At 51.9% G+C, this 18,011-nt stretch overlaps 1 protein-coding gene across 1 annotated transcript in view; it reads right to left on the reverse strand.

Annotated features, from left to right (window-relative positions):
- Positions 1 to 13,285: 13,285 nt before the first annotated feature.
- ZCCHC24 (zinc finger CCHC-type containing 24) overlaps positions 13,286 to 18,011 on the reverse strand; it is a 70,153-nt gene continuing 65,427 nt past the window's right edge. The window contains exon 4 of the mRNA XM_090278291.1: positions 13,286 to 13,641. Within this exon, the coding sequence (XP_090134417.1) occupies positions 13,528 to 13,641 (114 nt within the window). The 3' untranslated portion in view covers positions 13,286 to 13,527. The remainder of the gene's footprint in view (positions 13,642 to 18,011) is intronic.

Raw genomic sequence — 18,011 nt, forward strand, 5'->3', positions numbered from 1 at the left:
TGTGTACAGTGTTTCTTGTATCTTGTATTTTCTTCAATAAATGTCTTTATTTTTCATATTACATGGCTGGATACCTTTTGGACAGATTGTGTGTGTGTTTGTGTGTGTGCGTGTGTGTCACACAAACATATTTTTAATTATATTTTATTGATTATGCTATGATAGTTGTCCCAATTTTTCCCTTTTGCACTCCTCCACCCAGCAGCCCCCACTATTGCATTTCAGGCAATCCTCACACCATTGTTCATGTCCATAGGTCATGAGTATAGATTCTTTGGCTACTCCATTTCCTATACCATACTTTACATCACCTCTTTACCCATTCCGCCATTCCCCATCCCATCTCACAACCGTCAAAACAGTCTTTCTATCCATGACTCTCTCTCTGTTCTTCTTGTTTGCTTAGTTTATTTTTTAGATTCAATTGTTGACCAGTATGTACCTATTGTCATTTTATTGTTCATAGTTTTGATCTTCTCCTTTTTTTAAAATAAGTCCCTTTAACATTTCATATAATAAAAGTTTGGTGATAATGAGCTCCTTTAGTTTTTTCTTGTCTTGGAAGCTATTTATATGCCCTTTGATTCTAAATGATAGTTTTGCTGAGTAGAGCAATCATCATAGAGGTTCCTGCTTTTCATGACTTTGAATATTTCTTGCCAATCCCTTCTAGCCTGCAGAGTTTCTTATGAGAAATCAGCTGACAATCTTATGGGAACTCCCCTGTAAGTAACTAACTTCTTTTCTCTTGCTGATTTAAAATTTTCTCTTTGTCCTTAACCTTTGTCATTTTAATTATGATGTGTCTTTGAGTGGGCCTCTTTGCATCCATCAGTTTGCTGTTGCCCTGGTTGTTTTTCCTAGAGTGGGTGGGTCTGTGGATGTTCTAGGACTGTGGGAGCCCTTTAAACAAGTGGACTCTGCTGAGAGACTGGCAGTTTCTTCCTCTGCCCCGATTCCCACTGGTTTGCATAGTCAGAAGCAATGAGGTTTGATTTACCCTGGCACTGGGCCCGTGAGCTGTGCAATCTGGTCAGGATCTGGGAACGCTCTCCAGGTGTCCCTCCTGACTTTTTAAAACATGTGACTGCACTTTCCACTGGCCTGCAGCTGGCACCGCTGCTGCCACCACCACACTGTGTCCTCTCTGCCCCAGCCCCGCCCCTCCTACCTGTCTGGATGAGTATTTTTTTTTATATCTTTGTTTGTTGGACTTCCTTGCAGCTCAATTTTCTGGAACTTCTGGTTGCCTCTAGTTTTGAGGTACAGTAATTGTATTAATTCTTAGTTGTGGAGGGAGATGAAACGTGTCTGTCTATGCCTCCATCTTGGCCAAGAGTCTTGACCTGTTCTTTCATTTGGGCCATGTCTCTTTGTTTCCTCATTTTGGCAGCCACCCTGTGTTTGTTTATATGTATTAGGTAGAGCTGCTATGACTCTCTGCCTTGGTAGAGTGGCCTAATGTAGTAGGTGTCCTATAGGGCCCAGTGGCACAACCTCCCCTATCACCCAAGCTGGGTACACAAGGTGCTGTTACAGAGCCCTGCCAATGCTGTTCTGGAACAGCTGTGGGGTTTGATTGCCCACCACTGAGAAGTGTGACTCCCAATGCAAGAGTTCAGTGGGAAAAAAAGGGGGGTTGTTTATTTAAAGGTTATACAGATTTAGAATAATGGCAGATTTCTGCTTTTAAGTCTCAGTTCCTTTAAAACACCTCAGAACACTTAATCCTGCCTCCCTTTGCCAAACCAGGCCAGTTTCAGAATACACCACTCAAAGGTACAGTCTTTCAGAAAAGCAGAAGTCTGCAGCTCAGCATTCCTGGTCACAGTTCAGCTCCAAGCATCCCTTACAAATATGTGCTTGGCCTGGCAGGTCCCCACACAGCTCCATCAACTCTGCCACCATCTTCTCCAGGCAGACTTCCCAGTGGGCCTCCTCTTTCTTACTCCAGGCATTGTGACTTCCCCCTACACACCAGACTTTGTGGCAGACCCCCTCTCTCTTACAACCCACTTTCATTTAAAAGCCGGCCCAGAACTACCTATATGACCTCGTATCTGGCCCCTCCTACAGTGTGTTAGGGTCCACCATTTTTGCCAGTTCCCCTGTATCTTTTACCTTCTTTTGGCTGCTATCTGTAGTCAGGGCAAGAGTTCCCAGTGACACAGGGGCATCCGGGGTGAGCATCTGCCTCCCCTGGCTCTGTCATGAGTCACTATACGCTGTTTAAGTCATGTACACCTTATTCCCTGAGCAACAACCCTCTTCCCTTCAGGAAAGGCACTGCTATTAACTTGCCATTGTTATGCAAAGTATTTTAAAGCCATCATCCACTTCCCCTAATTAAGGGTTGTAGGGATTATGGTCTGCTATTTTCAGGGGACTCCCCCTACTCTGCACTCCATTACAGTGCACCCTTCGTGTGGGCTTAGTATACCCTCCTCTTGTAATTTAGCCTTGGTTGCTGTTGGCAGGTCAATGGGAGGGATTTGCCCAGGCCAGTCAGCTGCAAGGAGTGGCTGTGACTATTAGGGTGGACAGTGAAAAAATTCACAAGCAGGAGAAAGTATAGAGAATAAAGTTTTTATTCGCTCTACAAGAAAAGAGAAAGGCATACACCAGCCTTGAGGGGTAGGGGCTTTGATCTTTTACTGAATTATAATTAAGTTAAAAAGGGTGTGGGGGCTGCTGTTTTGTGGCCCTTGGGCTGTTGGGGTGTTGTAATACAGAGGCTGTAGTTTGTTCCAATGTTACCTGTGGCTGTAGGAAGCAATTTGTTCTATTCTTGGTTTCCAGTAATTTCCAGTCCTGGGGACAGAAGCCCAGAAGAGTAAAGTGGCGGTCATGTTTAACAAGGTCACAGGCCTGCTCGGCAAATCACACCACAACAGCAAGTGTTACTGTCTCCTTTCAGTGACCACTGACCACCAACTCCACCCTCCACGGAGGCTCAGCTGTGCAGAGGCAGTGCAGCGGTGCTCCAACGTGGTCCGTAGCTGTCCACTGCTTGTGCTGGCCCTGGGGTTCCCAGGTGGAGCAGGCCAAGTTCAGTTCCCACCTGTGTTTTGCTTGGGGCACCCTGCCTGAGCTCTGAAGCAATCTGAGATGGCTGCTACTAGTGTTGGGCTTGATATTTCCAGGCAAAGCCGAGCTGTGAATGGAGGCTGGCTGCTGCCAGTGCCCTAGTTTGGGGGCTGGGGCCACTTAGCAAAAGGTAAGGGTCTGGGGGATCACTGAGGCTGGCTGCTGCTTGTTTGTGAGGATTTAGGAAGTTGTGAAACATGAGCCAGGACCAGCCATTCATATGGAAAAGCAGCTTCGGTCAGCCTTAAATTGGGAGACTCTGGGGATCTCCAGGGCGGGGCACACATGCATATATTTATACAACCAAAAAGACTGTGGAAGTATATTGCCAAACTCTGGACAGTAGGGATCTCTGGGGGAAGATGAGCTACTAGGAATTTTCATATTTTACTTCTTTTTCTGTGTCGTTTCCACTTCACATAGTACATACATTTTCTTTATAATTGGGTCAGGAGACCCAATTATTACAACCTGACAGTTTTACCCAAGATAGGTGCATGAATGCCTGGGTAGCTCTGTGCTGCGAAGGTCAGGACTCACCTGGGATATGGCAGGAAAAAAAATCTCTTTCTGTCCACACTACAGGCTTGTTGCCAGCGGGAAAGTTGCAGTTCTCAGCTTCAGCCACCAGGCGGAAGCAGGGGACCAGCTGATTGCTGAAAGTGGGGATTTTTCTGAGCTGGCAAGGATGTGGGGGAAGAGCAGGGCCACACTGTTTGAAGCAGTTTCCACTGTGGGTCAGGGCTGAGACCAGGTTCCCAGGGACAGGAGGCCCAGTTAAATGCTAGATGAGGGTCTTTTACTTCAGCAGAAAAGGGAAACTGAAGCAGAAGCCAGAGAGATCTGATCTAGCAGAGTGTGGGTGCCTGGGGAAGGAAGGGGAATGATCTACAGGCCAAGCACCAGACAGGTTCAAGTCCAGAGGGCGGGGGCTCCTCATCTCCTGCCACCTGGTCAGGTGAAAGCTTTGGAATACACAGCTCATGGGGCTGACAACTAAAAGGCAGAAGCAGAGGGGAAACCATGGGGGCCAATTTCAGAGGCAGCGCAGGCCCAGGTAACTGTCACCTCCTCCAAGACCAGTGCAGTAGCTAACAGGTTCTTGAGCACATCCCAGGTGCCTGGAGCTTTGCCTCATCTTGTTCAGTCCTGACAATGACCCTCAGGTAGATAGGCAGTCATTATCCTTCCCATTTCACAAGGGATCGGATCAAGGCTCAGAGCGGGGAGGCAACTGGTTTAGGATGACAGCTGGGAAGTAGTGAAGGTGTAGTTCAGTGTCCAGTCCATCTGATCTCACCATCCTCACCAGGGTGAGGATGAGGAGGGAGAGATGGAGGTCACAGTACCTATCTTGATCCCAGACATGAGGCAGGACTTGGATCCTAAATTGCCCCAAAGGTTGCAGGGCTCCCCTGACCTCAAGAAGTGACCACAGGTGGGAGTGTGGGGATGTTAAGAAGGTGGTAGAGGAGAATGCTGCTCAGTGCTCAGCATGGAGTGCTCGGGGTGGGGAGAAGACCCCCCTTCACTTCCTGGACCAAGATGGAGGAGGGGGCAGGGGTGGTGGTGACTGACCTGCGTCCAGGGCTCCTGGAGGCTCTAGCCAGGCAAGCAGGGTGAGGATGAGCAACTGTCCAGGAGAGCAGCCCAGGGGCCAGGCCTGGTTCACCCTGGAGGTAGTGGATGCAGAAGCAGGGCTCCCCCTGCAACTGGGAAAGGGGCCTCTCTGGGGAGTTTCCAAAGACAGAGGTGGAGACAGGATCGGCAGCTGTGCTGGGGGCTTGGTGTGGGTTCCGGCTTCCATGCAGGCCTGCAATGACCACTGTGGGGCCTGTACTAGTTGGTTATTGGCTCTGAAGTACAGCAGAAGACTGGCAGGCCAGCTGGGCAGGTGTGAGGGGCCCAGGCAGAGTGTAGGGGCTGAGGGCAGGCACAGTGGCAGGAGGCAGGGAGTAAGCCCTTGGCCTGGCTCCCCTTTGAACCCATCTCCTGCCCAGGAGTGGAACACACACAGAAGTAGGGATACAACTGGTCCTCAGGTCTTGTCTCCTCTTCATCCATTGTCATCATTTTGCCAGTCTCGTTTCAACACCCCCTGCCCCCCCGTCCTATATTCTGGATACTTGGAAACAAAGCACAGGCAGTTTCCCTTCTCTCATAAATATGCAGGAGTCTAATCGACGAGGACATCTTCACATGGCCCCAGTGCTCTCATCATACCTGACGGGACAGGGATTCTCTCCTCTGCCTGAGGCATGAGGACAGACTCTGAGCACTGTGTTGCGCCAAGTGGTGGCCTGGCTTCTCCCACCTGCACCAGGGGTTTGGGACCCCAGCCCGGGGTCCTGTGGGAAGGAGGTGGACAGGTTTACAAAAAGTCCACACCCCTAGAGGGCTGGGGTTTCTTCCTCCCTAAAAGTGAGCCTTAGTTAAGGGATGTAAGAGAGAGGGGGTGCCCAGGGGCATGGGCTTGTGGACACCACACTGGTCTAGCTAGAGAGGGCACCCCAGGACTTCCCACGCCACAGGTGTTTGTGGGCGTGAGTATGTGTGTGAGAAGGTATGTTTGAGTGTGTGGGAAAGTGTGACTGAGTATGCAAGTTTATGAGTGTAATGAGTGCGTCTGTATATGTGAGTGTATGAGTGTGAGCATGTGACTATGTGTGTATGAGTGTGCCTAAGTGTGTGTGAGGCTGTGTGTGTGTGAGATAAGTGTGACTTGCGATGAGTGCCTGTGTATAGTGTGACTGTGTATGAGTGTGATGAGTGTGTATGTGCAAGTATGAGTATGAGTGTGTCTGTGTGTGACTGTGTGAGTGTACGTGTGTATCTGACTTCTGTAATGAGTGTGTGTGACTTGTGATAAGTGTGTCTGTATAAGTGTGAATGTGTGACTTGTGTGATGCATGTGTATGTGTGTGATGAGTGTCTCCATGTGTGCAAGTGTGTATGATGCTGTCTCTGTGTGTGACTGTGTGATAAGTGTGCCTGTATGTACAAGGGTATGAGTGTGTGACTTGCGTGATGAGTGTGTGTGACTGTGTGTATGTGCGAGTGTGTCTAAGAGTGTGTGGCAGGGGCAGCACAGAGCCTCTAACATCTCTGGATAAATGGGGAAGAGGGCTATTTAGAAGGGCTTTTGTCCCAAGAACAGGCTGTTACGGGCTCTAGCCAGAGCTCTGGGGAACAGAGAGAGGCCTCACTTCAGAGGCCGTGAGCCCTCCCCCAGCCCATATCCCTCTTTGTCTCAGCACCTCCTGTCCCTTCTCCCTCTCCCAGGCCGTGAGGAGCTGGGGTCTGGGCATCTGAAGGCAGAGGGGCTGACTCCCCAGCTCATCGTGAGGTCCAGTCCTGATACAGAGCACTGAGCTGGCTCCGAGAGATGCCATAATGTTTTGCTGAAGGCCTGTAAGGCTCCTTGAAATCCATGTGGAGTCCTGTCAGGATCAGAACAGCACAGAATTTGGAGGCTGGAGGGTGTAGCAGAAGAGCCCATTGCTCAGTCTGGGACACCAGGGCCCTTCTGGGCCTTAATTTCTCCACCTGTCATATTGGCATATTGTTCCCTGCCCCAGCTCCTGCCAGGACTGTTAGAAGGACACAGGGGAGACTTGGACCTGTGGGTGTGACCCAGCACAGAAGGCTGATGGCCACCTGGGCCCAGCCTCAGACTGTGAGGCAGCAGGGTGGGTGGGAAGGCATGCAGTCACCATGGAATATGTGCTGGGTACAGGAATGGCTTGGTATCCATTGCAGCTGGCAGGTGCGTCCTGATTGCCCAGATTACAGATAAGGACCCAGAGCCTCCACATCACACATTCCAAGAAGGGGTTGGTGCTAGGAGCCTTGTCTGGGTCACAGGAGGGGCCCTGAGCGCCAGCTGTTCTGGTGCCGAGGTGGGGAGGAGGGGTGGTTGAGCACTGGGCTCCCTCTCCCCCGAGGGTTGGGACACTGGCATGGTCTCCCTTCCCTGTGTCTGGAGCAGGTGCCGACAGGGCTCCTGATACCAAGGATTTCGTGGATTGGAGCTGCCTGTCCCTCGAGGCCACCTTAGCCCCTGGGACCTTCACTCCTTGCCTCGCCTTTGCAACTCTGGGTGCAGGTGCTGCCTGGGGGTCAGCATCAGGTCTGCCCTTGAAGCAATGTCCTGAGTGAGAACTCAGGGTTCAAATCCTGGCTGTGACACCTGCCTGCACTGGGTGCCTTCAGTGAGCCCTCACTCACTGGGGGTCTCAGCTTCAGCCCAGAGAGAAATATGGGTGTGGGTGTCAGTTTAGAAAGAAGGCAGGGGTGGGCCCAGAGCTGGGTCGTCCCCTCTGGGTCCCGTGACACTGCTTTCTACAGCAGACTCTGCTCCCTCCCAGCCCTCAGCAGCTGGCAGCCTCTGGACATGGACATTACGTCCAACCGGAAATCCTTCCTGTTCAGGGGAATTACTGGTTTCCACGGCTCTGGGAGATGTCGAAAGGCAGGCTATGTTTACCTTGGGTTTGTTTTCTTTCCACGGAAAACAAAACAAACACATAGGCGCATGCTCACAGACACACAAGGGCAGAGAACCAAGTGTGAACCCAGAGCCTCAGCTCCAGCACACAGTGGGTGTTCGGTGAATGCCTGCTGAGGGAGCAGGTGGACACAGGGGTCCCGGGTTGGAGGCTGGCTCCCACTCCGACTTCCTGTGTGATCTTTGGCAAGGCATTTCTGCCTGAGCCCCAGACAGTGGGAGCACAAGACCCACAACCCTGGGTTCCTCAGGGTGGCAAGCCATGCCCTGGGCCTTGTGTTCACCTGGCCATCTTATCTGCACATTAACCCCGCAGAAGCTGGAGCTCAGAGAGGCAAGGATCTGTTCAATCCCACATAGCCAGGGGAAGGCAGGTTTTTTGGGGACAGGGGCACTCTGAGACAGGCCCAGGCTTTGTGTCCCTCAGGTCTATCTGGGGAGGGCAGCCTCCTCCCTGGGCCGCTGACAGAGTGTCTGCTGTGGAGCGAGCAGCAGATGCTCCTTCTCTCCTCCTCCCACTCTGGGCTGGGTCGCCTCCACACTCGCCGGCTTGGCCAGCTGACACTCACCTGGTTCGGACAGACCCTGGCCCTGCTGCCTTTCACATACCCTGTGTAAGGCACCTGAGATGAATCCCCCCTTTATGCCAATAATCAGGAGAGGGCTTGGGGGCTTCCAGAGATTTGCTGTGCACCCCAAATAAGCTAAGGGTCCTGCTTCTGGAGTCGGGGGTCTCTGTCCCTGCCTGTCCCTCTCCCATCCCCCATCCATGATCCCTGACCCCAAGGACTCACATCTGGTTTTCTCTGCCCTGTCTCAGAGGCTGCTGTCTGGAGCTGGCCCATAGACATATGGTATGACCTGTATACTATTGAAACCTTCAGTAAACTAGTTGCCAAAATTAAAAAATTAAAGAATTTCACATCGGAACCTGATCTCCAAGATTCTTTCCCCCTCTCCCCCTACAGCCCCCAGACACACACACACACTCAGGCAGTATATTCTCAGCAGTATTTGGCTGGAGCTGAGAATGTGATGCTGGAGCCCTGCCCCCTGACCTCCTTACTGATGCCACTATCACCCCCACAAGACCACAAGGGACCATTGCAAAGTCCAGCGATTCTCAGCCTTGCACATTGGACTAATCTGGGGGCTTTAAGAACCCGAGGATATACCCAGGCCGACATTGCAAGCATCTCTAGGGTGAGACTGAGGCTCCCATAGGTGATCTGGTGAGCAGCAAGGTTGAGAAGCAGCAGAGGACCTGTCCTGGGCTGAAGGGCTCCCCATGCAGGTCACTTGCCATGGCTCCCTAGCCCTGTAAGCCATGTCTTCCTGCCTGCGGCTCTCAGCGAGCCCCACCATGTGGCAGCCTAGGCCCATTCTGGACTTGCTCAGAAGAGGGACTCTCTGCTCCTTTGCCTGAAGATGTCCCAGGAGGCCCCAGACACTTCGCATTGTTGACTGTGTGATGCCCAAACCCCAGCCTTGGACAGAGGGCCAAGTGTGGCCAGGGGCGGCAAGGCCCAGGGCTGCGGGCTCCAAGGAAAATTCACTCCTATATATGGTCACCCGGGAGTCCCATCGCTGAACTAACGTGTGACCTAATGTGCTGACAATCTCACCCAGTCTGGGGCTCAACTTGGGGAGGGCTGTCACCCTGAAAAGTACCCATTTGGGGCAGAGGGGCTGTGAGAAGGCAAATTAATGGCATGGAGGCAGGGCAAGGACAGGCTGACCTAGGCCTAGAAGAGCAGATGGACACCCCAAGTGCTTCCCCTCCCGCTCAGTCCCACGGATCTGTGAAAGCGTCCAACTCCCTGCTGATACTCTGTGTAAACAAGGAAAACCACAAGCCTCTCTTGCTTTTAAAGTCCTTTTAATACAGCATGAAAAGACTATATTTCTATAGGCAAGCCATATACAGATTCTCCAGGAATAAGGCACACAACGGAATGCCATCCCGAGGGCGACACTTTAGAGAAGTCAGGAGCCTTTCCGTGCACCCTCCAAGCTAGGCCCACGGGTCGTTTGTCTCTTTAGCTGGACACACACATATTAACAGATACACACATGAACAGGTCACCCCACGGGAGTGGAGGTCAAATGCTGAGGTGGGCAGCAGACAGCAACCAGCCTGCTGCCACCAGCTCCCGGGGAACACCTCCCACACTTCAGGGTTAGTTGTTGCACTGGGCTACAATGTAGTGATGTTGGGTTAAATAGGCATTTAGGATAGATTTGTGTCTATTAGATTTTGGAGGGCAGGTGAGGACTCCCAGTTGTGAATCCAAGTTCAAAGAGCCTGGGGCCCCAAGGCCTGGCTCAGATGGCAGATCCAGAGGGGTGTTAAGACCACCTCTCATTGCTCCTTCCCTCCTCGGGCCCTGCTAATCAGGTAGCTCCCCCAGGCCAAAGAGGCCATCCTTGGAGCTGGCTGGCCACAGAGGGGATAGTCACAGGCCCTTTCTTCCCCTGACCCACCTCCTTGCCTGCTACAAAACTAATAACCATAATAACAGGATAAGAGGGTGCAAGAGAATGGATTACAATGCGGTGTTTGTTACTGTCCTCAGCTGAAGAGGCTCAAAGGGGGTCACTGTTCCCTTTTTCACTACGTATCTAATAATAGCTTCCCTTAAAAAGGCAATATTTCCCAAATACACATATGTATAAATACAGGACTGAAACATATTAATAAGGCTAAGCACTTGAATAATATGCTGGCTACTTAATACTGATATTTTCATCCAAGGAAAACCACACTGAATAACAATATGGCTTAAAGAATTGCAAAGGTTTTCTTTTCCTCATCAGAATTATGTACCAACTTCATATAATACTCTATGTAGACAATATTTCCTTCTTAATGTAGTTCAGCTGCATACTTTTTACAGACAAAAGTATAGTAAAAAAAAAAAAAAAATCAAACAACAACAAAAAAAACCCATAAGAGAAAAGGTCTCACCATAAATATTTTCTTTCAGCTCAAGGTTTGCAAAATACTTCCAGAAATTTTTGTTTGATATTCTAATGCCTTCCCAAAAGCTCTGAAGTTTTGAAAATGCCTCTTTTTGTGTTTTTGTAATCTCAAAAATCAAACAATTATATTTTTCTTTTTTCTTTTCTTTTTCTTTCTTTCTTTCTTTTTTTTTTTTAAAAAAAGGCCTTCATATATATACAGACAAAAATCACTGTGAAGGTTTTTCGGGAGAAGGTAACAAACTCATTATTGTGAGAGTAATTGAGAACCATGCAGAAATTTTAACATCTATGACTTTGTTTTTCAAAATACACAAATAGCATTTTTCTTTAAAAAAAGGACTTCTGTGTCAAGTATAACTCAAAATAAATACAAATTCACAAGTAGAACTATTGAATACTTCATATGGGGTAAACACTGTTATCTCCCAGCTAGATCACTAGGACTTCTGACTGTAAGCGATTGTCCCTTTTGAACGTTACTAAAACCACACTTTCTCGTCCCCTGGGCTCCCAGGCCCTCTGAGCACTTCGTTCTCACAGCATCCAGCCTGGACATCACTGGCTTTTGCTGACCACAGAGAGCTCCCAAATTCAGCCAGAACAGTACAGGAGTGGGGAGTACAGAGGGGCTGCCTCGGGCAGGGGGCACAGCCCTGACGGCAGCCAGCTCTGCACAGATGGCAGGGGTGATGGCTGCCAGCTGGACAAGCCCACTGGAAAGGTCACTTTGGGGTGACAGCCCATCTCCTGTAGGCCTGTGGAGGGCCCTGGCCTTCAGCAGCCCAGAGTCTGGGTTCTTTGTAGAGTACGGGCTTCCCCCTCCTTGCAGCATAGTTGGCAGGCCCCAGGCATGCAGGGCCCAATGCCTCACTGTGGGACCAGGTCCCTGGAAGGGTTGGGGCCTGGTCTTGGCAGCCAAGACAAGTGCATTGCCCACCGCTGCAAACATTATCTTGAGCCGTGCCCTAGGATGACTGACAGTAACAGCTTCTCCTCGGGCACAGAGTACCTTCAGCCAGAGTGACTCCAGCTCACCTTGAACACCGTGGAGAAAGCAGGAGACAGCTGGGCAAGGACTCCTCAGTGGCACTCCCAGTGGGTGGAGAGGGTGCTCACAGTCAGTGGCCGGGCAGTGCTGATGCGGGCAGAGGGAGGCAGCTTTCAGGCTCAGGCTGGAGCAAATATGCTCTCTTCATGTGCTCAGAGGGCATGAGCCCCTGAAATCTACTCTGCAGCCCAATGGCTTCAAATACACTCACTCTGTCTTTTCGAGTCACTCTCTGGACCCCTGGTTAACACTTTACTGTAACTCCTCAGTTGTATAAACATTTTCGTTTGAAAACAAAAGGCAACTGGACACTGGTTGGGTGTCCTTGAGCTGCAGTAAACAATGAATTTCAGGCCCATTTCATGGTCTGATTTTTTTTCCACAGAGGCATAATATTGGGGCAAAATCAAGTGACTCAGTCCTGACAACCACTTTTCTCCCTGTCCCTGGAAGACAGGAAGAATGGTGTGACAATAAAAATAAGGCTTCTCACTGGGAAGAAGGAACAGGAGAATGTGATCCCTTCCACCTGCCAGGACAGTGTCTCCCTGACCAACATGAGGAGCCAGGAGGTCTCCTTGCTCCCTCAGGAGGTAGGAAATCATAGTCCCAGTTTACAAAGGTAAAGGTTCTGCAGCTTGTCTTGGGGGTGCCCTATTGAGGCAGAAGGGGGACCCTTCTCCTTCACTTGTGTAGGGGTGGGAGACGACAGGCAGAGCTGGCACTGCAGGGAGACAGGAGGTGACTGGCTCCCTCAGCTCGACTTCTTAAGTGGCCCGCTGATGGGTGATGGCGTGGTGTACAGAACCTGGGGAAACTCTCCACATTAAGCCCTGTGCGCCAGGAGATGGGGCCCAGTGAGGCTGAATTCCAGGTGAGACTTGAAATGGGCCTCTGCTCTCTAGTGTCACTGTCTCACTTAACTAGTGGGAAAACTGAGGCCCAGAGATGAGAAGTTCTTCCCAAATTCCATAGTGGGTCAGCAGCAGGGCCAGCATTTGAACTTAGGTCTCTGGACTGCCAGGCCTGTGTCCTTCCTGTCAGAGTAACTCCCACAATGAGCCCAAAAACTTGATCGGGGATGGAGCATGAGTGGGTGGTGAAGGAGAGGGAAGAGAATGGGGCTGACAAAATCCAAGCAAGTGGGGAAAGTGTGTGTGGGGGGGGAGCAGGGGGGATGCAATGCTTGACGTGCCCAGGTCACACCTGGGGTCACTGTCCAACATTCCCTGCCTCCCTGTCCACGACCTCTGGGTCTACAGGGAGGGGGGCCGCAGAACCCAGGTGCAACACCAGTGATGTCAGAGGTGATCAGGTTTGGGGCTCAAAGTGGGCAAGGGGCAGAGATGCCCACTCCCAGCAGCTGCTAGAACAGGTGTCAGCTCACCATGATCGCTGGCTTAAACAGGACAGAAAAACAAGGCTTTCTGAGAGTGACTTGGCACATGGGGAAAATTAGAAGGTTCTGGGTAGGAGTAGGAGGCCTGGCTGGTCTTGGGGAGATAATCCCCTACAGGCTTTGGGATTCACAGTCAATTTAGTGCACTTGTAGCCAATACAAGGCTGCTCAGCCCAAAGGAAGTCTTAGAGGAGGAGAGCCTACAGGGGACCCCAAGGGCTTTGTGCCTCAAGCTCTGTTGACCCCCCCCCCACCCCGTCCTCTCCACACCGACGCCAGGCCCACCTATAGTCTCAGAGACCCAGCCTTCTGCGGGGCAGCTATGTCAGTAACACTGTTTGTCAATGCACATGAAGACAAGAAGCCAAAACCCCCTGCCCAGACCCGTGTGCCTGTGAGGACGCCCCCACGCACATGGGGACACGCAGCAACACGGAAGAGCATGGGGAGGCAGCATGTTATCCGGTCGGCAGGAGGGTGGCGGGCGCCACGGACAGGCGGTCATTGCACGCGGCGGCAGTAGTAGCCCAGCACCTTGCACTTCTCACACAGGTGTTGGGGGTGCTCCTTGCTCTGGTCAGACACGTCCAGGCCGTCAGGCTTCTCCAGCGGTCTCTGCAGGGAGGGAGGGCGGAGGAAGAGGGCTCAGGGTGGGGCGAGGAGGGGGCAGCAAGAAAGACAGAAATGCAGAGTGAAGAGGGAGAGTGAGACAGACACAGAGAAAGGAGACAGAGAGAGAGAGAGATACACGGTGGGGGGAGGGGGCCAGAGAGAGTGTGCTGTGGTCACAAGGCACCAGGGCCCTCTCTGCCTGTCACTGTCCCTGGAGGCACAGGCTGAGGCCTTGAGGTGGGGCCAGAGCTGTGGAAGGGGGTCCTATACCCAGAGCTGGGGCCCGGATGCCACTTTGCCGAATACTCTCTGATCAGCTACCACTTGAAGCTCACAAAAGCCCAGGATAGAGACAGACAGGTGCACAGACATTATCCAGATAAGGAAACCAAGGCTCAGCAAAGGAGACCCAAGACCACACCTCCCGACTCCCAGGACCCAGCGCTTCTTCCCTAGCTAATGTCACTCCTGTGCCTATTTGTGTGGCCTCGGGACTCAAGGAGAGTTTAACCTGGACACAGTCACAGCTCTTCAGGCTTGGGGGAAGCAAGCCCTCAATTCCATCAGGGTTAAGCAGCTTGTACCCTCAATCCCCCATTTGTCAGGGCCAGGCACACCATCTGCCATGTTTGGTGAGTGGCTACATGAGCGAAACCTCACTGTTACCTAATAGGAAAATGAGGCCCAGAGCAGGGAGGTGACTTGCCAGACCTATGACACTGCTCACTCACTGTGTGACCTCAGGGAGCCTTGGTTTCCACATCCATAAAGTGGGCCATCATCATACCTTGTTTGCAGAGCACTGGGAGGATTTGGATATCTAGGTAATTAAACTGAGTGCTGTTAGGCATGTTTCTGTTATAAGGGGAGCTTCCCTGCTCCCCTCCTTTTTTCCCTCCCTGACTTTCAAGTCAGCAAAGCCTTGTCTCCTTGGAAGATTTAAGAATGCTATTAGGCATACCTTCCTGAGGCAGCTGGCACAGCCCCAGCCCAGGAGCCCTACCCACAGAAGAGTCCCCTGCATGGGTTCGGGGGACTCAGAGGAAGCTGGTCAGGACCAGTGGGGAGCCACATGCCGAGGAGAAGGGGCAGGAGCTACAAGCTGGTGGTGGGGCGGGGAGTCTTTGTGCCAGTGACCATGACCCAGGATGGTCCTGTAAGGACACTGAGGGGGAGCACTACCCCCCCTGGCTAGACTGCAAGCTGTCCCAATGTAGAATAGTGGATTTTCTGCCCAATTATGCTGTGCCTGGCCCCAAGGTGACCCTCACAGGGAGCAGTTTGGGAATGTAGAGGCAGAGGGCTCTAGCCCATGAGTGCAGCAGGAACTGTGGGTGGCAGGGTTTTGATCCAGGGGCATAAAGCCCACCCCTGTGCTTCTAAGCCTAAAATCACACAGGGACGGACTGGAAAAAGGACAGAAACTTTGGCGTCACCTCAAAGGGCTTGCAGATGATCAGCTTTCCTGGCCAGGGAGAGATGACAGAATTTGGTTCCCTGTCAGACCTGGGCTGGAACACCAGCTCTGCAACCCATAAGTTGCGTGACCTTGACCAAGCCACCTGACCTCCGACCCTCCATTTCTCCATCTGTAAATGGGAATGTTGATAACATTTTTCTTATGAGATTGCTGTTCCAACTCAGTGAAGATCAAGAATAGAAAGAGATAGCATATAAAAACTGTTAATGTTGATGATGATGATGATGATTAATGGGAGAAGACACCAGCTGGTATAGAGTCAATAAAACTTGAAGCCAGGATTCCCAGCTGGAAGGCCTAGGAAGGTCACATCCCCTGCTCTCCCAGACATCTCAATAGACACCTACAACATCCAAGAGCATGGCCTACAAGCCACAAGGGCTGGGGAGCTCCCTACAGGGCAGCAGTAAGAAGGGTTTCCCGATCTTGAACTGACATCTAGGTGTCTGTACCCGCATCTTACTAATCCCAGCTATACAGGGGTCACACAAAAGTCTCCCCTTCCCTGACCAAACCCAGCCTGCTTTCTACTCCCCTCCCCACTTTTCACACTGGCCAGGGACCCTTCCCTGAATCAGTCTTCCGGGTGGGGCCAGAGAGGCCAGAGTAAGCAGGCCTGACACCCTGCTGCTCCCCATGGTTTATACTTTGCAGAGTGCTGCCACATAAATCATAGCACCTAACCTCACAGCCTTCCTGCGAGGGATATATTACTATCTGCCTTACAGATGAGGAAACTGAGGCTCCAAGGCATTAAGGGTCTTACCCAGGAGCCTGCAGCTTCATTTATCTGCTGAGGACTGGTGGACAAGAACTTCTCTAGAAGTTCAACTTTCCCTTTTGTCACCTGAGTGAAAGGTTAATAACATTTGCTATATGTGTGATAGAAAGAGAACTAAATGAGATGACTGTCTTAAAGTACATTATAACCATAAAGAGATCTGCAGGACTTATCATTACTGTGTGACCTTTACCAAGTCACTTAACCTCTTTATGCCTCAGTTTTCTCCTCTGTAAAACTGGGCTAATAAGAGTGCCTATTTGATAGGGTTGTTGTGAAGAGTAAATAAGCAAATATATGTAAAGTTGTTAAGACAGTGCCTGGCACATAAAGAGTAAAGTGTCAACCAGTATTAATATCATATATTATTACTGTTAGTATTATGTAGGGCTAGGGGCAGGCTGGGAGCAGGGCAACAAGCTGAGTCCCTGTGGAAGGACCCCTGGAATATCCTCTCCACCCCTTTTGGCTGTGACCCTATCAGTGCCTCTCCGACACGCACCCCCCACCCACCCCTCCGCCTCCACCGCATGGGTCCTGCCTCAGCCCTGCTTGCTCCTGGGTGAAGGAGCTGGGGAAAGCTGTCAAGATGACTCCCCTCCGTGAAGGGAAAACAAGCAGCAGCTGGGATTGATCACCCCAGGGCCATCCCCACCCCTGCAATGAGGCAAAGCCCTGCAGTGGTTTCTTCTGTGGGGGGCAGGGCCGGCAGGGGTAGGGAGGGCAGGTGGGGGGGCGGTGCTCAGCTGAAGCCTGACAGAAAACAGATGTGGCAGGGAAGGAAGAAGAGGGGAAGAGGAGGGTTCTTAGGAGATGGCTGCCCCAGAGGTCAGAGTTCAGGGGGCAGGAGAAATAAAGCAGTGCCTTCTCTCAGCTCTTCAAAAGCTCGTGACACCACCCACTCCCCACTCTGCTCAGTTTGTTGCTTCCCTGAGAGAGAAGAATCCCTGAGAAAGGAGACAGGGCAGGGGGGTGGAGGGCACTGGGTGATGGGAGCCCTGGGTCCTAGGCACCCTTCATGCTGGCTGGCTGAGGGATCTAGTTCAAGTTCTATGTCCTGTCTGGGCCTCAGTCCCCCTGCTACACACAGGAAGTGCTCAACAAGCAAGGGCTGAATGACTTGGGGGTGGGGGCCACAGGTGTCGGGTGGGTGAACAGGGCCACATGCTCTTGGAAGATCCTTCCAGATGGGGCAAGGGAGAGAGACTCTGGTCCTGAGTGTGGAGATGGGGAAAGCGTGGTCAGGGAGGCTGCGCTCGAACTGAGGGATGGTGGCATAGGCCGGAATGGGCCTGGCATGGAGGAAGGGGTGCTAGAGCAATACAGGGCCAGGGGCCCAGGACGCTGGAGCCACGGCGGGAAGTTGGGTCCCACTAGCCTTGGATGCATGGGCCATGCCTCTCTGCTTAGCCCACAGAGGGTGTGAAAGTCGCAAGGACTGAGCCTCCCAGACCCCCAGCACAGACCCAAGCACCTGTCCATCTGAGGCTCTATAGGAACTGGCCCGTTCTGGACTCCCCTCATCCCCCCTTCCCTGTCTCCTCCAGTCCCAAGCGTGATCCCTGTTCACGATTCTCAGCTTCTCTACTAACCTTGGATAAGTCACTTACACCCCTTGCTTCAGTTTCCTCCTCTGTAAAATGGCGAAGTAATAGAGCTGACCTCATAGGGTGGCTGAGAGGACGAAGGTATAAAGCACTCAGGGGAGTGCCTGGCCACTGCTCCCTGCTGTCATACTTCTTCCTGTTGCTGCCTTCTCCTGTCACTGAAATCTACCTGAGACCCCTCGTCTTCTCTCCTGCACCAGGAACATGGGACTTTGGTCCAGCACATGGGTCCAGTTCGTGGGAGGCCGAGCTGGGACACACACTAGGCCTGTGTGCCTCAGGGCCGGGCTCCTGGCGGTTCAGGAGACTGTCTCCAAACAGGGGCAAGTTCAACTCGGAGCCCGTACTCCCACCTGGGAGCCCTGGGGAGGCCACATGGCTCCTCAGGACTGTGCTCCCCCTCCCTGTGAAATGGGGATGAACCGAACCCGTGGAGGGCACGGCACACATGAAGGGCAGGCAGGGCTTGGCAAATAGTACCTGGAGTGTGGCCACACTCGTAATT

Source organism: Furipterus horrens, unplaced genomic scaffold, assembly GCF_987537825.1.
Source record: "Furipterus horrens unplaced genomic scaffold, mFurHor1.1.pri manual_scaffold_5, whole genome shotgun sequence".
NCBI classification, from domain to species: Eukaryota; Metazoa; Chordata; class Mammalia; order Chiroptera; family Furipteridae; genus Furipterus; species Furipterus horrens.